Source organism: Etheostoma spectabile, chromosome 21, assembly GCF_008692095.1.
Source record: "Etheostoma spectabile isolate EspeVRDwgs_2016 chromosome 21, UIUC_Espe_1.0, whole genome shotgun sequence".
Lineage (NCBI taxonomy): Eukaryota > Metazoa > Chordata > Actinopteri > Perciformes > Percidae > Etheostoma > Etheostoma spectabile.
Genome location: NC_045753.1, coordinates 17,543,414 through 17,561,821, shown reverse-complemented (window position 1 = coordinate 17,561,821; position 18,408 = coordinate 17,543,414). Strand labels below are relative to the sequence as shown.

General features: G+C 40.1%; 3 protein-coding genes across 11 annotated transcripts in view; 1 reads left to right on the top strand and 2 right to left on the bottom strand.

Moving 5' to 3' along the window:
• Positions 1-10,707, top strand: part of aldh18a1 (aldehyde dehydrogenase 18 family, member A1) — an 18,300-nt gene extending 7,593 nt beyond the window's left edge. For 7 of the 9 annotated variants that reach the window (XM_032502211.1, XM_032502206.1, XM_032502210.1 and 4 more), the window contains exons 5-18: positions 228-332; positions 466-624; positions 1,439-1,529; positions 2,747-2,871; positions 3,301-3,445; positions 3,902-3,975; positions 4,205-4,304; positions 4,651-4,871; positions 5,093-5,230; positions 5,656-5,851; positions 6,026-6,147; positions 6,273-6,459; positions 8,956-9,051; positions 9,278-10,707. In XM_032502211.1, the coding sequence (XP_032358102.1) occupies positions 228-332; positions 466-624; positions 1,439-1,529; positions 2,747-2,871; positions 3,301-3,445; positions 3,902-3,975; positions 4,205-4,304; positions 4,651-4,871; positions 5,093-5,230; positions 5,656-5,851; positions 6,026-6,147; positions 6,273-6,459; positions 8,956-9,051; positions 9,278-9,474 (1,956 nt within the window). In that variant the 3' untranslated portion in view covers positions 9,475-10,707. The remainder of the gene's footprint in view (positions 1-227; positions 333-465; positions 625-1,438; positions 1,530-2,746; positions 2,872-3,300; positions 3,446-3,901; positions 3,976-4,204; positions 4,305-4,650; positions 4,872-5,092; positions 5,231-5,655; positions 5,852-6,025; positions 6,148-6,272; positions 6,460-8,955; positions 9,052-9,277) is intronic. The other 2 variants (XM_032502204.1, XM_032502209.1) reach the window with 2 other exon arrangements.
• Positions 10,708-12,938: 2,231 nt separating this feature from the next.
• Positions 12,939-15,103, bottom strand: crygmx (crystallin, gamma MX). Its single transcript, XM_032502215.1, has 3 exons — positions 14,893-15,103; positions 13,845-14,087; positions 12,939-13,561 (listed from the first exon to the last, which is right to left on the bottom strand). Exons 1-3 carry the CDS (start codon positions 14,899-14,901, stop codon positions 13,286-13,288), a joined length of 528 nt encoding a protein of 175 aa, XP_032358106.1. The 5' UTR covers positions 14,902-15,103; the 3' UTR covers positions 12,939-13,285.
• Positions 15,104-15,400: 297 nt separating this feature from the next.
• crygmxl2 (crystallin, gamma MX, like 2) lies at positions 15,401-17,044 on the bottom strand. The gene is made up of 3 exons (XM_032502216.1): positions 16,937-17,044; positions 16,174-16,416; positions 15,401-15,714 (listed from the first exon to the last, which is right to left on the bottom strand). The coding sequence occupies exons 1-3, from the start codon at positions 16,943-16,945 to the stop codon at positions 15,439-15,441; spliced, it is 528 nt and encodes a 175-aa protein (XP_032358107.1). The 5' UTR covers positions 16,946-17,044; the 3' UTR covers positions 15,401-15,438.
• Positions 17,045-18,408: the final 1,364 nt, after the last annotated feature.

Genomic DNA, 18,408 nt, shown 5'->3' with positions numbered 1-18,408 from the left:
GCACCAAGGCTGAATTTTGGGAAATAGACTTCAGATTGATACTATAAATAAAAAATGAATAGATACAGTATTAGGGGACAACTAAGGCCTCTATAAAAGCATCCAAAGATCACCATGTCATGGGACCTTTTTAATGAGTGCACCTCTCCCACATGGCATGGTTTGATTGGAGTGTATCTCTGAGCAGCCAGAAAACTGTAGAGATAATCTGTACATTTGTGTTGCAGTCTGTGCCAGTGCTGGAGGCCCGGGCCTGTGCTGCGGCTGGACAGAGTGGCCTGATGGCCCTGTATGAGGCTATGTTCACGCAATACAGCACTTGCACTGCACAGGTACTTGTATACTTCATAAGAAAATAATGCCTTTTGAACAGCTCAAGAAGCATACGTATTTTGCACAGTGACATTTCTTTTTTCATTTGAAATCTGTCTCTCTCGCTCTCTGCTCTTTTAACTCTACTGTCAGGTCCTGGTGACTAATCTGGATTTCCACGATGACCAAAAGAGGCAGAATCTGAACAGCACACTGCAGGAGCTGCTGCGTATGAACATTGTGCCCATCATCAACACTAATGACGCTGTGGTGCCCCCGCCGGAGCCCAACAGTGACCTGCTGGGGGTAAATGTGGGTATAGTTAGCATGGGGGCGACGCTGGTAGTGATGGCAGTGGCAGCAGGGGTGTTGAAGTGGTTGGTGGAGACAGTGTTTGTATAGTGAAGACAATCCCTGTTAATTAGTTAGAATATTTTCTGTTATCCACACACACACACGCTGAAACACCTCTGCCACCCTGATTCATCTCACCAGCTCTGCCCTCAATCAGTAAGGCATGTGCATGCAAGGAGGGGATGGATGGCAGTGCATGCCGTCACTGGGGAGGAGGTGCTGTCAGAAGGGCCCGGGACTAACTTCTGTAGGTAGACGCCTCCTTCACATGTTCTCCTGCAGAAATAACTAACATCTTTTTCTTGGAGATAATTCTACCTCTCTCTCTTTCTCGCTATCTCTCTCTATCAATACACAGGTAAAATAAATGCCCTTCAGGAAAACAGCAAAATTATGAAAATATAAAGGTTTGCAAATTTTGTGCCACCCCAACTTATGTGCTATACATAATTTTGAAATCTTACATGGACTTGGTTAGGGCTGTTTGTCTGAGGTATTTACTCAATTATCTAGGAAAGAAATTGCACTTGCATTAAGTTGATTGCTGATAATTGAACTGTTTGACTGTCGCGGCCCCTAAAATTTGCCCTGATAATCTAGCAGAGGGACATTTTGGTAATAATAGAATATGTTGCACAGTTTTAAACCTGTTTAGTTATTTGTTTCTATTCATCAGCTTGCCTCTAGCCCTTAAAAGGCTCAGATGAGTAGATGGCAGATGATGGACTTTCTGTCTTGAGAAGCTTACATCAGCAATTTTCTGGCCCTGTAGGTGATCAGCATTAAGGACAACGACAGTCTGGCGGCGCGGCTAGCTGTAGAGATGAAGGCCGACCTCCTCATCGCACTGTCTGACGTGGAAGGTATGTGCGTTATCACAACAGCCTGGGTCAGCTATTAGGTAACAACACCATCTGTCTGCGCTCTTCACTGGGAAAAACACCCCTCTCAGGGTCAACAGAGTTGTATGAGGGAGACAAACACAGACCTTCTGTCTTCATTTTTGAAATTGATGTGTGTGTGTTACATTACATGTCATTTAGCTGACGCTTGTATCCAAAGCGACTTCCAATTAAGTGCTTTCAAAACTGAAACTCCAGCCAACAAGTAGTAAGTGCAAGTACATTAGCTCTAAATAAGCAAAACTACAGAGCCATATATAAGTGCGGCTTCAAGAAGTATAAATAGATAGATAGATTATATTTTTTTCACAATTTTTCTTGTTTGGGCTTGCGAGCAGGCCATAGAGTAGTAACGTTGTGTTTTGAGTGGATGGCGAGCGTGAGACAACGAATTGGATGACAATAAGATTCTGAATGGAAAGTTTACTTTACTTGCCAAATGGTTCCATCGACAAGACCGAAGTGATCTGTGTTTTGTTGTTATGAACTCAGCTATTATCGTAACACGTCCAGTCTGAAATATCACTTGATGGCCAAGCACACAGCTAATGCGAATTCTCCCCCCCCCCCCACCTTTGTCAAATATATAATATATATTATATTTTTTTTTTTTTTTACCATTTATTGATGGGACAGTGTTACTTGTTTGGGAGATAATTGCTCCAAGTGTGAATGACTGCTCCAAGTGAGAATGTTACGTGTGAAATTGAACACCACAGTAGGCGATATGCCAATGTTTTCAATAAAAAAAAATTAAAAAAAAAAAATGTGCACAAAGCAAGCGCTTCTACTTTTCCAAGTTGATAAGAGCATTAAAATGAGAAAAAATAATGGGACAAAAAGGAATCAAGGGACATTTAGAATAGATTAAAATGTGCGATTAAATATTTTAATTGTTTGACAGCACTAGTGTTTTTTTAAGTTTTTTTAGCAGATGCGGAGGCTTTTGGCTATGGATTTTTTTTTTTGGATTTTAATAGGTAAAAGGTTGACTTGAGAATGATATCAAATTTATTTATGATCAGTTTGTGTATTTATTTACTTATTGCCTGTTGAATGACACAGGCACTAATATACAGTACATGTTACAAAAGTTTAAGGTTGTGTGTCATACTGCATTGTGTATTTTAGACCTGTGTGTGAGCAGATAAGTTGTGTAAGAATTGTTGATTTCTTAGGACTGTACAACAGCCCCCCTGGAACAGATGACGCAAAGCTCATTGACATCTTCTACCCTGGAGACCAGCAGTCCATCACCTACGGTACAAAGTCCAGAGTTGGTATTGGAGGCATGGAGGCCAAGGTATGAAAGTCCTCCTTAATCACTGTTGTTAAATGATTGTATTTAAATTCTAATTAAAGGTATTATCTTAGTGGGCATTTATCAGATGGGCAAAGTGGAAAGCTTCATGTACTGAATGGATTTTTACTTCAATCATCTAGTACTCTTCTACTCATGTTTTAGAGACGAAGATTAAATTCCCAGGCCTTGTTATTGAGATTTTAATAAAATGTATTTGTCACTGCGACTTGCACTCCACTGGTACTTTGACTTCAGTAAACAGCCTGAGTTCTTCTTCCACGGCTGCTTACAATTCTTAAATTGTCAGCTCTACTTTAAACTATTCATGTGGCTGTTTCTTGACAGTTGCCTGTGTTCAAAAAATTGGATAGAATATTGGCCTGCTTCTGTAACACATGGTTTTGATATTTGTACTGTGTTTTTGTGCAGGTCAAGGCTGCCCTCTGGGCCCTGCAAGGTGGCACCTCAGTGGTCATTGCAAATGGCACCCACCCCAAAGTAACAGGTCAAGTCATCACTGACATTGTGGAGGGCAAAAAGGTGGGAACCTTCTTCTCTGAGATCAAACCTGCTGGTGAGTTCACCGGGGCTTTACGCTTTCTCTTTCAACCACTTCTCACATTAGTATTATTTCAGCAGTACACAAATGAACCCAGTCTAATAGTTTTTGTTAAAACCGTTTGAAAGAGGTGTTGATTCAATTTTATAAGTTTGGAGGCTGTAGTTTGTGGTGCTGCCGAGTTATTTTGCATCACACTAAGAAGTGTGTTTCTAATATTTTGTCTGTTTATATTATTAGGGTAGACTTAATATTAGAAATGCCTATAATCAATACAGCACCACACACTAAAGTTGAGTCAACAACTCTATAAAACAGTTTCTCAACAAAAACTGAACATTATAACCTGTATATAGGCGGGGTTTGTTATAGGGCTGATGTTGTAGTAGTAGGTTTAGCTAGGTATAGATAATAAACTGGCAACCTAAGTGTATTTTGAGTGAATGTGTCCTGTCCCTAATATTTCGCCAGGCCCAACTGTGGAGCATCAGACAGAAATGGCACGCAACTCTGGAAGAACCCTGGCATCTCTGCACCCAGACCAGGTGCCACATGTTTTTTTTGTTTTTTTAATAAGAACAAATGTTTTTTCTTCAGTTAACATCAATCTGTGTTAAAGAATTTCAGTTTATTCTTGAAAATGTTACTATAGTTTATAAACACTTACAATTTCCAAGCTTAGTCCTGAACTTACCTGTATCAGATACAGAGAAATACTGACCTCGTGTGGATAGATGTACTACATGCTCATCCTGCCTCTATTTTGTTTGTCAGAGGAGTGAGATCATCTGCCATTTAGCAGAGTTGTTGACTGAAAGAAAGGAAGAGGTTCTGGCTGCCAACAAGATGGACATAGACCAGGCTGTAAATGCAGGTAACAGAGGCCCCCATTGAGTGAATTTGTCAGGTTTAGAGAGGCTCTAGTGTGTACTTGGCAATGTTTGCAACAGTGTCCATAGAATTTACTTTATATAAGCTCATGTATCCACAAACAGGTTTTTTATCAACAGATTCTTCTCTGGCAGGAAATATAATTTATAATCATAATACTGCAACAGAAACTTACCTAAGAGAGAGAGAGAACGTTGTAAACATTTCCAATTGGGCAGTTTAATTCATTTCTCTCCACCAAAGGGCTCTCTATGGCTTGCCTAGTTAATGAGTTTGATCCTGTATCACCTAAAAGCAAAGTGTAACCTTGCTCTCCATCCGTTCTGCAGGCCATTTGCCACCAGCCATGCTGAAGCGTCTGAGCTTGTCACCTGCCAAACTTAACAGCTTGGCCATAGGTCTGCGTCAGATCGCTGTGGCCGCCCAGGACAGTGTGGGTCGTGTGCTGCGCAGGACCAGGGTGGCTCACAACCTGGAGCTGGAGCAGATCGCTGTGCCCATTGGAGTTCTTCTGGTCATCTTTGAGGCCCGACCTGACTGCCTGCCGCAGGTATCCAGGCAGAGCTGCCGTAACACAAACCGATCTGGGAGTTTGATTTTTGTCTTGGAAAATGCAAACAACATAAAAACGTTACTAAGATGTCACACCGAAAACACTTTTGTTTGTAAATGTACTATAATTGCAACAAACTTATCTAGAGTCTTGTTAGTGTTTTTGCTTGACTTTCTTAAAACGACTGCAGTAATAGCACACATCCTGTGTGTTTCCAGGTGTCAGCATTGGCCATAGCCAGTGGGAACGCCCTCCTGCTGAAGGGAGGCAAGGAGGCAGCCAACACCAACCATGTCCTCCACCAGCTCACCCAGGAGGCCCTTTCCGTGCACGGAGTCAGAGAGGCAGTGCAGCTGGTAAAATGTTTCCTATACATTTGTTATAAGGCAATACAAACCCCAAAAACTGCATACAAACGTGGAACTTGGCTACATAGACGGCGGCACCACTAATCAGAGATTCAGAGCTAAGGCGGGGCAACAGATTAGGTGTCCCTATTGAACCCGCGTATCCAACAGTAGCTCCGCATTACATTAATACATTTTTGTTAATTTTTATACCATGTATTCTGTGTAAGTTCATGGACCGAACCGTGACGCCTGTACCGTTTCGGTTCAATACAAATGCATGTACTGTTCCACCCCTACCTTTTTATATAGCACATTACATGTACTAGGAGAACTTCGAAGTCTGGAGGAAAATGCATCAGCTGATTAGAAATCTGCCCAAGTAAGCCTGTAGCATGTAGCTCTGTGTTTGACAAACCTGTATTTGTTACAAGGTGAGCACTCGTGAGGAGGTGGAGGATCTATGCCGACTGGACAAGATGATTGACTTGATTATCCCTCGAGGTTCATCCCAGCTGGTGAGGAACATTCAGCGGGCGGCCAAGGGCATCCCGGTGCTGGGTCATAGCGAGGGAATCTGCCACGTCTACGTTGATTCAGAAGCCAGCGTTGACAGAGTCATCAAAATTGGTCAGCGTGTATAAATCTCCCTGCTGACTAGTAGTGTAGAAGTTCATGTGTACATTTCTACTGCATTAGTAAATAGGTAGGCTATTTCTGCCAGACATGTATATGTTAAGGGGTACCCTACTTTAACCAACTATGAATAAAGATCAGTAATTGACTGACATTTTCCCATTCCAGTCAGAGACTCCAAATGTGACTACCCAGCTGCATGTAATGCCATGGAAACTCTGCTGATCCACAGGGACATCCTCCGGACCCCACTGTTTGACCAGATCATTGACATGTTGCGGGCTGAACGGGTAAAGCATTGCAATTCTTTACTAGTATCCCAATAATTTAGTAATAAAAAAACTTAATTTTAATATGTATGTTTCTACTGGAGGACTTATCTTATTTATCTTTTTAATCTGCTTGGTGTCACTAGGTGAAGATTCATGCAGGCCCCCAGTTCGCCTCCTTCCTGACATTCAGCCCATCGGAGGTAAAGTCTATGCGGACTGAGTACGGTGACCTGGAGTGCTGCATAGAGGTGGTGAACAGCATGCAGGAGGCTGTGGACCATATTCACAAGTATGGCAGCTCCCACACAGACGTTATCATCACAGAAAATGGTAGGTGGCCCACTGTGTTTGTGTTAGTATTTTCTTGTTGTCTTTCAACCAATTTGCATTTTAAAATGGCTCAAAAGATAAATTTTTGCATTCTCTTGTTCTAATCTAGACAAAACCTGTTAGTCTTGGTCAATCTTTTATTGCTCCATGTCTCTTTATGTGTCTGATATTCATCAAGTTCTCCTTCTCACTCTCTTGATTCACCTTCCCCATTCATCTCACTTTCTTCCACAGTGGCTAATGAGCAGTGACACTATGTTGTCAGGATGAGTGCACAGCCTCCCTGTGTGACTCCAATGTCGGGGGCAGAGCCCATTTAAAATGTAGAGCAGATGCTAAAACACAGTTTAAAAGAGTTGTCCCTGTCATGACTTTGGGCCATGTTTAAACACATTTTTGTCTTTTCAAGTGAGCATCACATCGCATATTCCTGACTCATCTTGATTGAAATCATTCTGTGCAGTGTCCAGAGTATTTCCTGACTTTAAAGGCTGTGGCCATATTGCTTGCAGACAGTGTTGAAGACTAACATATTGCCATTTTTATGATGTGCTCATTTTTTCGAGGCAATTTTTGGGAAAATCATAAAATCTTGATGAAGTAAAAGGTGTCCTATAAATAGCTGTGTTTTTAACATGGATAAAGTGCATCAAAAGGAGCCACTCTTAGAAATATCCAGTACATAATATTTTTTGAAATGCATGGAAAAACAGAGGTGCAAATCCCTTTTTTCTTGAAGGTTGGAATACAAATACGCAAAATATTTTAATATTTTACACATTTCTTCGGGTGATCAAAATAAAAGTGAGCAGCATTTTAAAAAATTCAAGAAAAAGAAAAAATTCACATTTCTACATTAAGGATTCTCACATGCAGTGAAGGATGTGCTGCTGCCATCTGGTGACCACAGAAGGTACCTCAATGAATTAACATGTTCTCAGTTTGGGTCTATGTCAGCTAATGTCAGAGATACAGTATATGAATAGATACACTAGATAGAATGTAGACATAGATAGATAAATACATAGAAAGATAGACACATTTGTTGATCATCTAGTTATAGAAGTACTATATTAAGACACATTAGTGGATTGGTAGATAATCTGTGACTTTATCAAGAGAAAAACCTGCAAAAATGTCAACCTAATTTCATTCACTAATACATAATTTGCTGAGTATTTATACCTAAATGAGTTGGATTTATTAGAGCCGTATAGCAGCTCAAGGATTTCTCCTGATGACATTTGGACCGATAGACTTGTCCAAATCATCCTGTCCGAGATATTAGAATTATATGTAGATTGTGTTTTTGGGGTGGTAGTCAAAGCATAAATGATTTAAGAGTTTATAGAGAGGTGAAACCCCTCCCCTTCTGGTGGACCTTATGGGACCTTAATCCGGAAAAAAAAAATATACATGATAGTGAACGGTTTAGAAACAAATAATTGTTTAGATCCTGTTTCGAATTAAGCAAAATTGGAGTAACGTTACATCCCGGTATGATACACACAGACATCGTAGCTTCAGCAAGACGTCATCCATGCAACTTTGAAGTGTTTTCTTTGTAATTACATCTTATGCTTCAACAGTTTGCCAATAAACTGAGACTTTCTTGACTTCTTTTAAAGTGACAAATGTGTAATTCATGACTTAATTCAAATGGGATCAATAAAATAATCAGTTGTCCACAATTGACTACTAATATTTTTCCCAAATTAAGGTCCCACGGTGGTCCACCGGAAGGGGAGGGAACTTTGCCTTTCTATAGCACTGGCCTGGGTTGTGTACTATTTTTATATATATATATATATATATATATATATATATATATATATATATATATATAAAATACTGGGTGACAGACATACAGTATCTGCGATTGCAGTGGCCTCAATAAAAAAAAAACTGCATCCTCAAAACTGCAGATTTAGGATTTTTTTTTAAGCTCTTAATCAATGCTTTAAAGTGCTCATTTTATGCTCTTATTGTTTTTTTATTATTTATATAGATATAGATAGATATACACACACACACTCTGTATATAAATTAAAAAAAACGTGCGTTACAAAATTACGCATGTTATAATGCTCGCCTAGCTGCTTGCATGGCACGCCCTCATACTCTGCAACTGACTAGCTAGCAGTCCTTACTGTGCATGTGCGACTCCAAAACAAAGATATTACAGAAGTGTGATGCATCACTCTGTAGCTAAAACAGAGAAAGGGGTGAAAAGAGGAGCTGCAGCCATGTGCAGTACAACAAAAATATGGTGTTTTTTGCAAATTAAACCATGTAAACATTCTGATTATAACCTCTAAATACAATTATGAACCTGAAAATGAGTATAATATGAGCACTTTTTTTTCGACTCCAATGTCTTTGGCATAGCGATAAACAGAAATTGTCACATACTTTATGTCTATGCCTGAAAGGGTGTTGGATCAGAAATATTAGGTTGTGAGCTATTGGCGCCAATGAGCTGTCTTTCTCTTACAGAGAGCACAGCGGAACAGTTCCTTCAGCAGCTGGACAGCGCCTGTGTTTTCTGGAACGCAAGCTCACGTTTTGCTGATGGCTACCGCTTTGGTCTAGGTATGTGGAGGATGTGTGTCATCACCATATCATGTTTTTTGTGGCCTCTTTTCCTGTGAAAATATTTCAGAGTTAAGTAGAGTATCCCCTAAAAGCCTAAGTATTCTTACTTATATTCATATGTTATTATCTTTTTCAAACAACTGCAAACTTTTTTTTACAACAGATAGGATATGATGTTATGCATTCTCACTCGCTGTCTTTCTTCCTCCGTCTCTGTCTGTAGGAGCAGAGGTAGGTATTAGCACGGCACGTATTCATGCCCGGGGCCCCGTCGGCCTAGAGGGGCTGCTCACCACCAAGTGGGTTCTGAGAGGTGCGGGGCAAACGGCAGCCGACTTCTCTGAGCAGGGTACCATGAAGTACCTCCATGAGAACCTGCCGGTCGAGCAGCCTCTTACTGTGCAGAGGGACAGCAACTAGACCAGAGACTTTTACAACACTCACTTGGCATGAACATTGGTCAAAATGGTTTGCATTGCTCACCAGTAGCTCCCTCTGGGGTCTTGTGGCAAATTTTCAGATCACTTTTTTAAACCTCTGAAGCACAAAGCATGGAAAGAGCGGCTTAACACACCAATGGTCCGTTTGATCAGCACAACCAGAGATTTGACATTAGACTTCAGACTTTTACTTTGAGTTTACAAATGTTTTGAATTCTACCTCATCTTCTTTTATGAGTTAGGTAAGTTACACTAATAGGCTCCTGTAGGAGGTATTATGTGGCAATCACAACACAATACCTCCACAATAATTTATTAATTGGAGCAGGGTGGCCACGGATCCTTAAAAAGTCTTAAATTTAACTTGTTAATACCTGTAGCCACCCTGTGGAGAAACTTTACAAGAAAGGAGTTAACTAAGATTACTTGTATTTAAGACAAATGAAATACACTGTGTATTGTATCACCATGTATTCATGTATCAAAGAAAACTGAACGGCTTGAAATTATTTTTTTAAGAATACAATCTCAGGACAGGATCTGATTTTGAAAGTGACATATTCACAGACATTTAATTTACACATACAATGTGTATGAGAAAGTAAGAAGGCCCAAGTTTATTTTATCTTGTTGCATTTGCTTATAATTACCCAGAAGATTCACACTGATTAAATGCTTTCTTTGTTTTATCTTTTCTTGCTGTATTTCCAGGTAAAATCTTTTGTATGTTTCTGAATGTACAGGTATTTTGATTAGGTGAGGGTCTAGGTAATTTTAGCAACGGAACTAATAACACAAGTTTGCAGTTGATAGTAGAGCATTCATTCTTTCTCTTTTTAACATAAACTGGGTGAGTTACAGATTAAGTAACAATTATTTTACAAAAGTAACAGGAATTTACCAGTTTTGTTATTGCGCCATGTAAGTTAGAATACTTGTATGCATCCATTTTATTTATTTTATTTGATCATTGTTACAAGTTGTGCTCATTCTTCCATACTTTGCTGCTTTCCTGCTTGTTCGTTGTGGCGCCCAAAGCCTCTGTCAGAGCAGGAACTGTAATTGACAAGCTGCCTCCTTCAAGCTGGAGGGGAGAACGCGACTGCTTTTAAATTAAGCTTTGCACCATTCCAGCCTCTGAGCTCCTATCTGATGTCTTGCAATGCACACTTAAGGATTGGTTTGGATTGTATAATAGTAGTACTGTCGAATAAAAAGTAATGTTGAAAAAGAATATTTGGAGATTTTTTTTTTTTTTCTTTTACTTTGATTTTTGTAGTTGAAGTGTAGAGGATTGAGAATGAGCATGTGTGTTCATTTCTGTCCTGGCACTAGTCTTTCTACTTTCACAAAGAACACAAATTAATAGGGGGAAAAAATGGTGCCGATCTGAAAAACAGATGTCTAAAAAGGGCGTTTTTATAAGTTGCCCATAGGGGAATTCACATTGCTGGAAGTGGGGCAAGGAAGATGGAAGACAATACTGTAGAGGTTTAATTATCCAGCCATCAGAAATGAAAAGAGGGAGGAGAACTGAGACAAATAATGGAATCACAGGCTTGTGTTCTCGGATTCTGTTTCTTTCGTTTTCTTTCTCTTTTCCAGCATCTAAAGAATTCATTCTCTAAAACGCACTACTTACCCTTCAATCAGCTTCCCATCACCAAGTCCAAAGGGTTCAAAGATGAAGAGGAAGACAAAACTTGGATTTCACTCTTGTCCTTTTCATGTGCGAAGCGATTGAAAATATCTAAATGACTTGAGGTAGAGGAGGAACAATCGAGGGACATTAAGTATTGCCTCTTTGATGCATAGTGTTTCATAGAAGTGTATTTTACAATAGCATGTGCATCAAAGTTGTTTTCTACAGTTATGGTTGCTATTCAGGTGTACAGTAAGTATGCATACCTAGTTTCTGCATTAACAGTTAACAGTTAAGAGTTTTCTACTTAAGATGACACACAGTGTTGTGATACGGAAGGCTTCCATTCTTAGGTTACTGACTGAAATTTTACAGTTTTATTTTTGAGTAAAGTTGAGTAGTGCATTTTGTATTGAAATCATATTGGCAAAAAACTGAGACCCTGTAGTGTAAGTCAGATTTTCAAAATTCCTAGCTAAATCGTCAAAGTTCCTCATGCTCCGTGTTTCAACAATTTATTTTATATTGGTATGACATATTGTCAAGTTTTTGGGCACTCCAGTTCAGTCCTCTGCTGAACCTTATGGCTCCCAAAAACTGAACTAATGGCAGATTTCAATGATATAAGTAGAAAATGCAGTAGAACTAGTAGATTTTGCAACATGACTGTACTGAATATTTAAGATGGCTGTTTGCAGAGTTTTCAGGTTATTTGCCTTTACTGTTCTTTTTAGATGAAGTTTTCAGAGTTATACCCAGAAACTTTAAACACAAATGACCATAGACTTGTTTTCAGTAGTTATATGTAAAGGGATAAAAGAATAGGCTTACTGCCTGAATTGAATTTAGTATTTGAAGACAATGCCTCTTCATGACCTTAGATTAACTTCCATTTATGGTTGAGGCCTGGCAGCCTGTACATTTCCTCTCATCTCTTATCTGCCATTGCCCCCAGACCCTAGTTGATCAGATCTCATGTTGCACCCTGTTGATGTTGTCTGCTGGGCATTGTTGTCCACAGATATAAAAAGGATGATGAGGGCAACTCACTGGACTTGTACAGCAAAGCCGACAATCCTTTAATTGGACATCACTCAAGGCCAAAACTCATATTTCTTGTTGTGCTTGATCTTAAGAGACTCGCAAATGCACTCCCCACTGGACTTCACATTTTTTTGAATCAATAATTAATGGTCAAAGTTATTTATTCATGTGTATCTTTGCCAATTACGCAGCGTCTAATTAACAATTTCAATAATTGATATTTATTTCTGAAAGGGTTCAGTATCTTGGGCTGATGAAAAATGCATGAGCAGGGATGTGGACTGGGTTTTGTTTTTTGTTCTGAGAGAGCTTGATGCTCGGGGCTAATACCAGGCCACTTTGACTTCAACTCTTTGAGTTGGCACTGGCCCTGTGATGTGGATCTAATATGGGCATCTTTCATGGACCCAACGCGCTTGCTCTGTACCATGTGATCTCATAAAGACTCCTACAAGCTCATCCTCAGATACCCTTTCTTTGGTCTTTAGTATCGAACTTCAAAGAATAAGCTTCTGTTTCCTTTATAATTTTTCTTTGTGTATGTGGAATGACGATATCATGGCAAACTGTAGATACTCTTGGTCTTGGTCTAGGACCTTGGTGGTTACACTTCTATTTAATTCTATGGCCTGATGAAAAGTTCAATCACCATACTAAAGAGAAAATATTCCTCAGATTTATGAAAAGCCATATCTCCCTGATCTTTTAATAGTGACAGCTGTAGTAGTCAATAGAAAATTAACAAAGGATCCCTTCAGTTGACTTCCATCAAGTTTTCTTTTATTGTGATTCCAGTAGGACAGGAGGTTGGGGACCGGCGAGGCAAACCATTTTGCTCTGGGACGACCAAAGCAAAAAAGATCATCAATATTTATTGAGCATTGCTTGAGCACTGAGTTGGGGAGGAACTTTACCCAACAATGCAAAGCAAACCAGCAAAACCAGAACCCAACATCAGACGCCCGAAAACCATCCATCGTTAAAATAAGATTTCAGGTTTGGACACCACAGTGTTGAAACCACAATGAAACAGCACTGGCATTAGGGGAACAAGAAGGAGGGATGTTTAACAGTGAGGCACATTAAGGGTAAAAAAAACTGGGAATTAGTTGAGCTCAGTGACACGTCTCAGAGAGCCGATGGTGGGGCTGTTGCTTCCCCACTCGTGGTGCCTCCTGTACTCTCCGGGGCGCAAGAAGTACTGGCGTCCTCTGTAATTGGGGTGTTCATGCAGCATCCAGTATCCCTCCATGACATTGACAGAGGAGATGTCACGGGTGTGGAAACGCTCATTCAGATCCGGGCAGTCATCCATTAGCTCCATATTTTGGCCTCCAAAGTCAGACCGCTCAAAGATCTTCATCCTGTAGTTCCCATTATACTACGGGAAGAAACAATGAGAGACTAAGATGATACTGTCATGTAACATGAGTGTTTGTTCAACTTAATGGTACTACAGTAGAATAACTTGATGTAAATTGATAAACAAACTTTTGACTGCTTTTATAGGTCAAGCTAAAAAAAAAGATCTAAAATAGCCCAAAATACTGTAGAAAACATTAATACTAGGTTTGAGAACTACATGAGCCTAAACTGGCACTTCCACAGAAAAGCTTTAGTGAGAACATTGCTGCAAACAGGGTAGAACATCAGTGAAAACTCACAGGTGGCACCATACGGCAGGAGCGGATGCAGTCATTGAAGCCTGCCCAGCGTTGGTAGTCGGGGTACTCGCCCTTGTGCAGCATGTACTGGTAGCCGCCATAATTGGGCTTCTCATAGGCCACCCAACAACCGCTGTCAACTCTTATTGAGTTACAGCGGCTGAAGTGGTTTTGCATCTCAGGACAGTCACTATTGCACTCATAGTGACGACCCTGGAAGTTCCTGTCTTCGTAAAAGATAACCTGCAAGTGATGGATGGTTGGACATTATCACCACAAGGCTATGCCAAAAACAAACTATTACACACCTTATACTGTATGTATGATAACGTATCTGTCCTCCAGCTCTTTAAGCTTGTAAACAACAATAACTTGAACTTTTAGTCTCATTCACTTTTTATGACCATACCTTTATGTATTCTAAACCAGGTTTGCAAGTAAGCTTTATCCAACAAAGTTCTTGTTTAGAATAACTAAGTGAAGAATTTTGGAATAAATGAGCTCAAGAATGTATGATCAAATGCCTGATGAAGTTTAATAAACACAAAATAGCATGGGGTATATTTAAAAAAAGAAAAAAGAAAAAAATGTATTGGCCTAAATTACATAAATTTAGATTCCAAACCCAGTTGAGTAATTGCATTTTTTTACTATGCTCAACAAAGGACAAATTATCACTAACGTCTTAGTCTAAAGTCTTCCATTTACTATTTTCAATGTTATTCAGTTTTATTTATTTTCATTCATTTTACTTTTGTTACATACATTGTGATTCTTGCAATTTATTGCATTTTATTATATCCCTGCAGGTTATGCAAAGACAAATAGAATTAAAAAAAATCCTTTACAACTACTGACCATTACACCTAACAACACAAGGTTGAGTTATCACTCAGTGAAGGTCTTTAGCATTTTATATGACAGAATTATTTATTTTTGAGTGTGTTGACTTGCAGCATTTTTTACCCCTTAGATACAAATGATCAATTTACTACACATCTAACATTTTAGTTGCTTTTACTATGTAGATTTGAAATTGAACGCTTACCTTGCCCATTGTAACTGTGTTTAGTTCAGTCCAGACCAGATGTCGGCCTGTATCAGACCTCTTTATAGAACCTGCTGGGATCAGGGCTTTGCAAATGTGAAACAAAGCTTTGTCGTGTCAGCACAGTGGGCTGTATAGACTGCAGAACACTATAGGACTGGTAAGCTGCAGCAGCCGCTTTGTCTCTGTCAAAGCTCTGTCTGTCTATGGAAAATACTGTACAACTGCACTTTCTCAAAGGGCTTCAATAAAAGTTGCAACATCTGCCTTTATTGGCATAAATGCCAGAGACCTATCTGCAGACCGTGAGGATAGACACGGCAGCAAAAAGAAAAGGATTGGCTTGTTTTAAAAGGTATTTGACAGGGATATAAATCATTAAGCAGCAGGCTTTATTTTGAAGATGTACACTATGCATGACGCAAATGGACTGCCTGTCCAAGAAGTGGTATTGTACTTCTACTATTGACTTGTGGTTGCATGGTTTTGTTAAAATAAGCTCACATAGTTATTTGAAAATCAATTTTTTAATTTGAGATGCGCAGTTTACATGACATTCCTCATCCTCCTGAATGAGCCCACCATAGGGTTGTGGCAGCCCCAGTCACCACAGGCCTTGTACTCTCCGGGGCGCAGGAAATACTGGCGTCCCCTGTAGTTAGGGTGCTCATAGAAGATCCAGAAACCCTCCATGATGTTGCAGGAGTAAATGTCACGGTAGCGGAAGCGCTCGTACAGGTTGGGGCAGTCGTCCATGAACTCCATTTTGTGTCCCATCATATCAGGCCTGTTGTAGATCCTCATCTTGTAGGATCCTCTATACTGTATGTGAATAGATCACAACATGATTATTACGCTATTTTTACAGCTGTGAGCTCCAGAGATCACTTTGGTAGTGCTCTCCGCCCTAAGCTGATATTTCTAACTTTGAACTTAAGTGAGTACATAATAGCTTACTTACTACATATGAGAATGACCAACAACTCTTTAGGAGCATGACATAATTTTATCCCCCCCTCCCTAAACAGAAACACTCAAACAGAATTAGAATGAAGGCACCAAGTCTTATGGGGTGTGTATCATATTCCTTTTAAAGGCTGACTGGCTCTCCTTGTGGGCCTAGCAACAGAGATTTTTATGCTATGACCTGCCTTAGTATCTGTTAATGACATCAAAAGGCCAGTGATTGACATCAATTTCTAAAGCGGCATTTGATGTACAAGGTGAGTGGTGGCGGGTGGGGGGGACTACCAATCCCATCTGTCTGTTTGATTGACTTACAGGGGGGTACATCTGGCAGGAGCGGATGCAGTTGTTGAAGCCCATCCAGCAGTGGTAGTCAGGGTACTCGCCGGGGCCGATGATGTACTGGTAACCCATGTAGTGAGGCTTCTCATAGGCCACCCAGTGACCACCGCTGACACGCATGGAGTTGCAGCAGTTAAAGTGCCTGAAGGTGTCCATGCAGTCACTGCTGCACTCCCAGTGGCGGCCCTGGAAGTTGCGGCCTTCGTAAAAGATAATCTTGAAAAGGAGAGAGAAGCATACAGCACTCAAGTTAATGTCAAGTATATGAATGCACTAGTTGCAATATTCATGAATGGACTGTAGGGGACACTGCTCTCCCTTGAACAAACTCAATTACTTTTTCACGAGTCCTTCGAATATACAAGCCCCTGCAATCTGCTGTACACATTGTTTTCAGGTGAAATTCAATGCAATTGAAACTATTGTTTCAGCTGGTTTTTATTTAAAGAACTCTTTGTACACTCGTCCAATCTGAACACTGTTGTTACTCTCATGCAGTTAATAAGAATCTCTGTCATATTAGGATACCATATGATTGTTGATCCACACAGACAATTCCCTTGTTAATACCTATAAGTAGGGTTTCCCCTTTTAAAAATAAGTTCTCAGGAAGTAGTTTTCTTCACCCTCAGCTACATGTTCTTTCCCAGTTACAGTATTTGACACATGTTTCTCCATCCTGCCATGTTTCACCTCTCTGTCAAAGCTATTAGCCATATTGCATGTGAGCTCATACCTTTCCCATGGTTGTAGGGCTGTGGATGTTAAGCACACCATAGCCCTTGACACACTTGTAGGTCCTTTTATACTCTCCCACTGATGATGAGGCCTCTGACACGTCAGGGACTACTACTCTTTACCTTTTCAGATGCCAGCTACAGTTTCTTTTGTCTGACAACCCACGGGTACCTTATCTCCTGTCTGCTAGAGTTTACCTATAGAATTATATAGAAAAGAAAAAAAAAACGAACACCACACAAGTGCTATTCTGTGTTTGCATGACCCTTGTTCTGCCATGACGTTGGGATGCAGCCTTTTGAAATATCACACAAAGGCCCTTTAGGTATGTGGCCTCCCTACAACAAAGCTTTTAAAGTGTAAAGTGGTCATTTATGGGGGGCACTCTCTAAATTAGCACTTAACCATGTCAGGATTTTCATTTCAAGTCTTGCTTGTGTGGAAAAGTGTAACATAGTTACATTCCATCCAGTCCCAGTTTAAGCGAGTTTGGATTGGTGCGTTCCCTAAGTGGGTACAGGTCGCAATGTAATCGTTATTCAATTCCTGTTAAAGGAAAACGGTGATGATACTGTGGACTGAGTCAAGCCTTTGTGTTGATGTAATCTACAGTGATATGTTGTCTCTTTTTGCTTCCATAGCCTGCAGTTGTACTATGATGCCAGACGAGACTGGTCTGTTTGCAGATGTACAGACATAACTGCTCTCTGTGTGTGTGTGTGTGTGTGTGTGTGTGTGTGTGTGTGTGTGTGTGTGTGTGTGATGTAAAAGGATGGGTTTGGGGCATCTGTGTTTTGAGTCTTTGTATAAAATGATAGATGTTTGGACTTGAGTCTTTGGCTTGTAAGCATAGCCCAGAGCTGAAGGGGAAAAGGCCAGAAAGAGTTGCCGCCATGTATTGTGCTTCCAAAGCCCAGCTGATGCCAGAAAGGTCAGTCTCATCCTTTAGCCTTTCATCGGGATAAAGGGCTCGTGCCCCCTCTCCACTTTGTGTGCTTTTTGCAGCTTCAACTGTGTAAAAAGGCAAATGTTTTTTTATAAAGCACAATAGCCATTATGTTCCTGAGCAAAAACACAGCTACTGTGGTAGCAAATGCAGAGCCATATGACACTGTTTCAGTGTTAAGGAACAGCGTTGATAAGCTTTTGCTCCTTTGATCATTCATTGACTTGAAACTCTCAGGCTTCAATAGCTTTCATGTTTGAAGCTGCACTTTTTTTCTCTGACATAAGTAGATCATTGATATCCTTTCATCACAGTGTGCTGCGTAATTGTGGAAGATTATCAGATGGGATGTTGTTTTGTTTTGTGAGTTTCTTGAGCAAATATTTACTCTGGGAGGAAAGGTTTTATCAGAACACATAAGAAACAAATGTTTAGATTTTCCTCATATGTTCATTCATAGATTAATGTTTTCTTTCATCATGCCTATTAAATGTAAAATCTTTGTACACGGTTTTGATGCAGGA

Bases quoted from the DNA above. Each gene is read 5' to 3' on its own strand.
- crygmxl2 (XM_032502216.1), bottom strand. The intron at 15,715-16,173 runs GTAAGTCAATCA...ATTCACATACAG, and splicing joins CCTGCCAGATGTACCCCCCT to TATAGAGGATCCTACAAGAT.
- crygmx (XM_032502215.1), bottom strand. The intron at 13,562-13,844 runs GTGAGTTTTCAC...TTCTTCCCGTAG, and splicing joins CCTGCCGTATGGTGCCACCT to TATAATGGGAACTACAGGAT.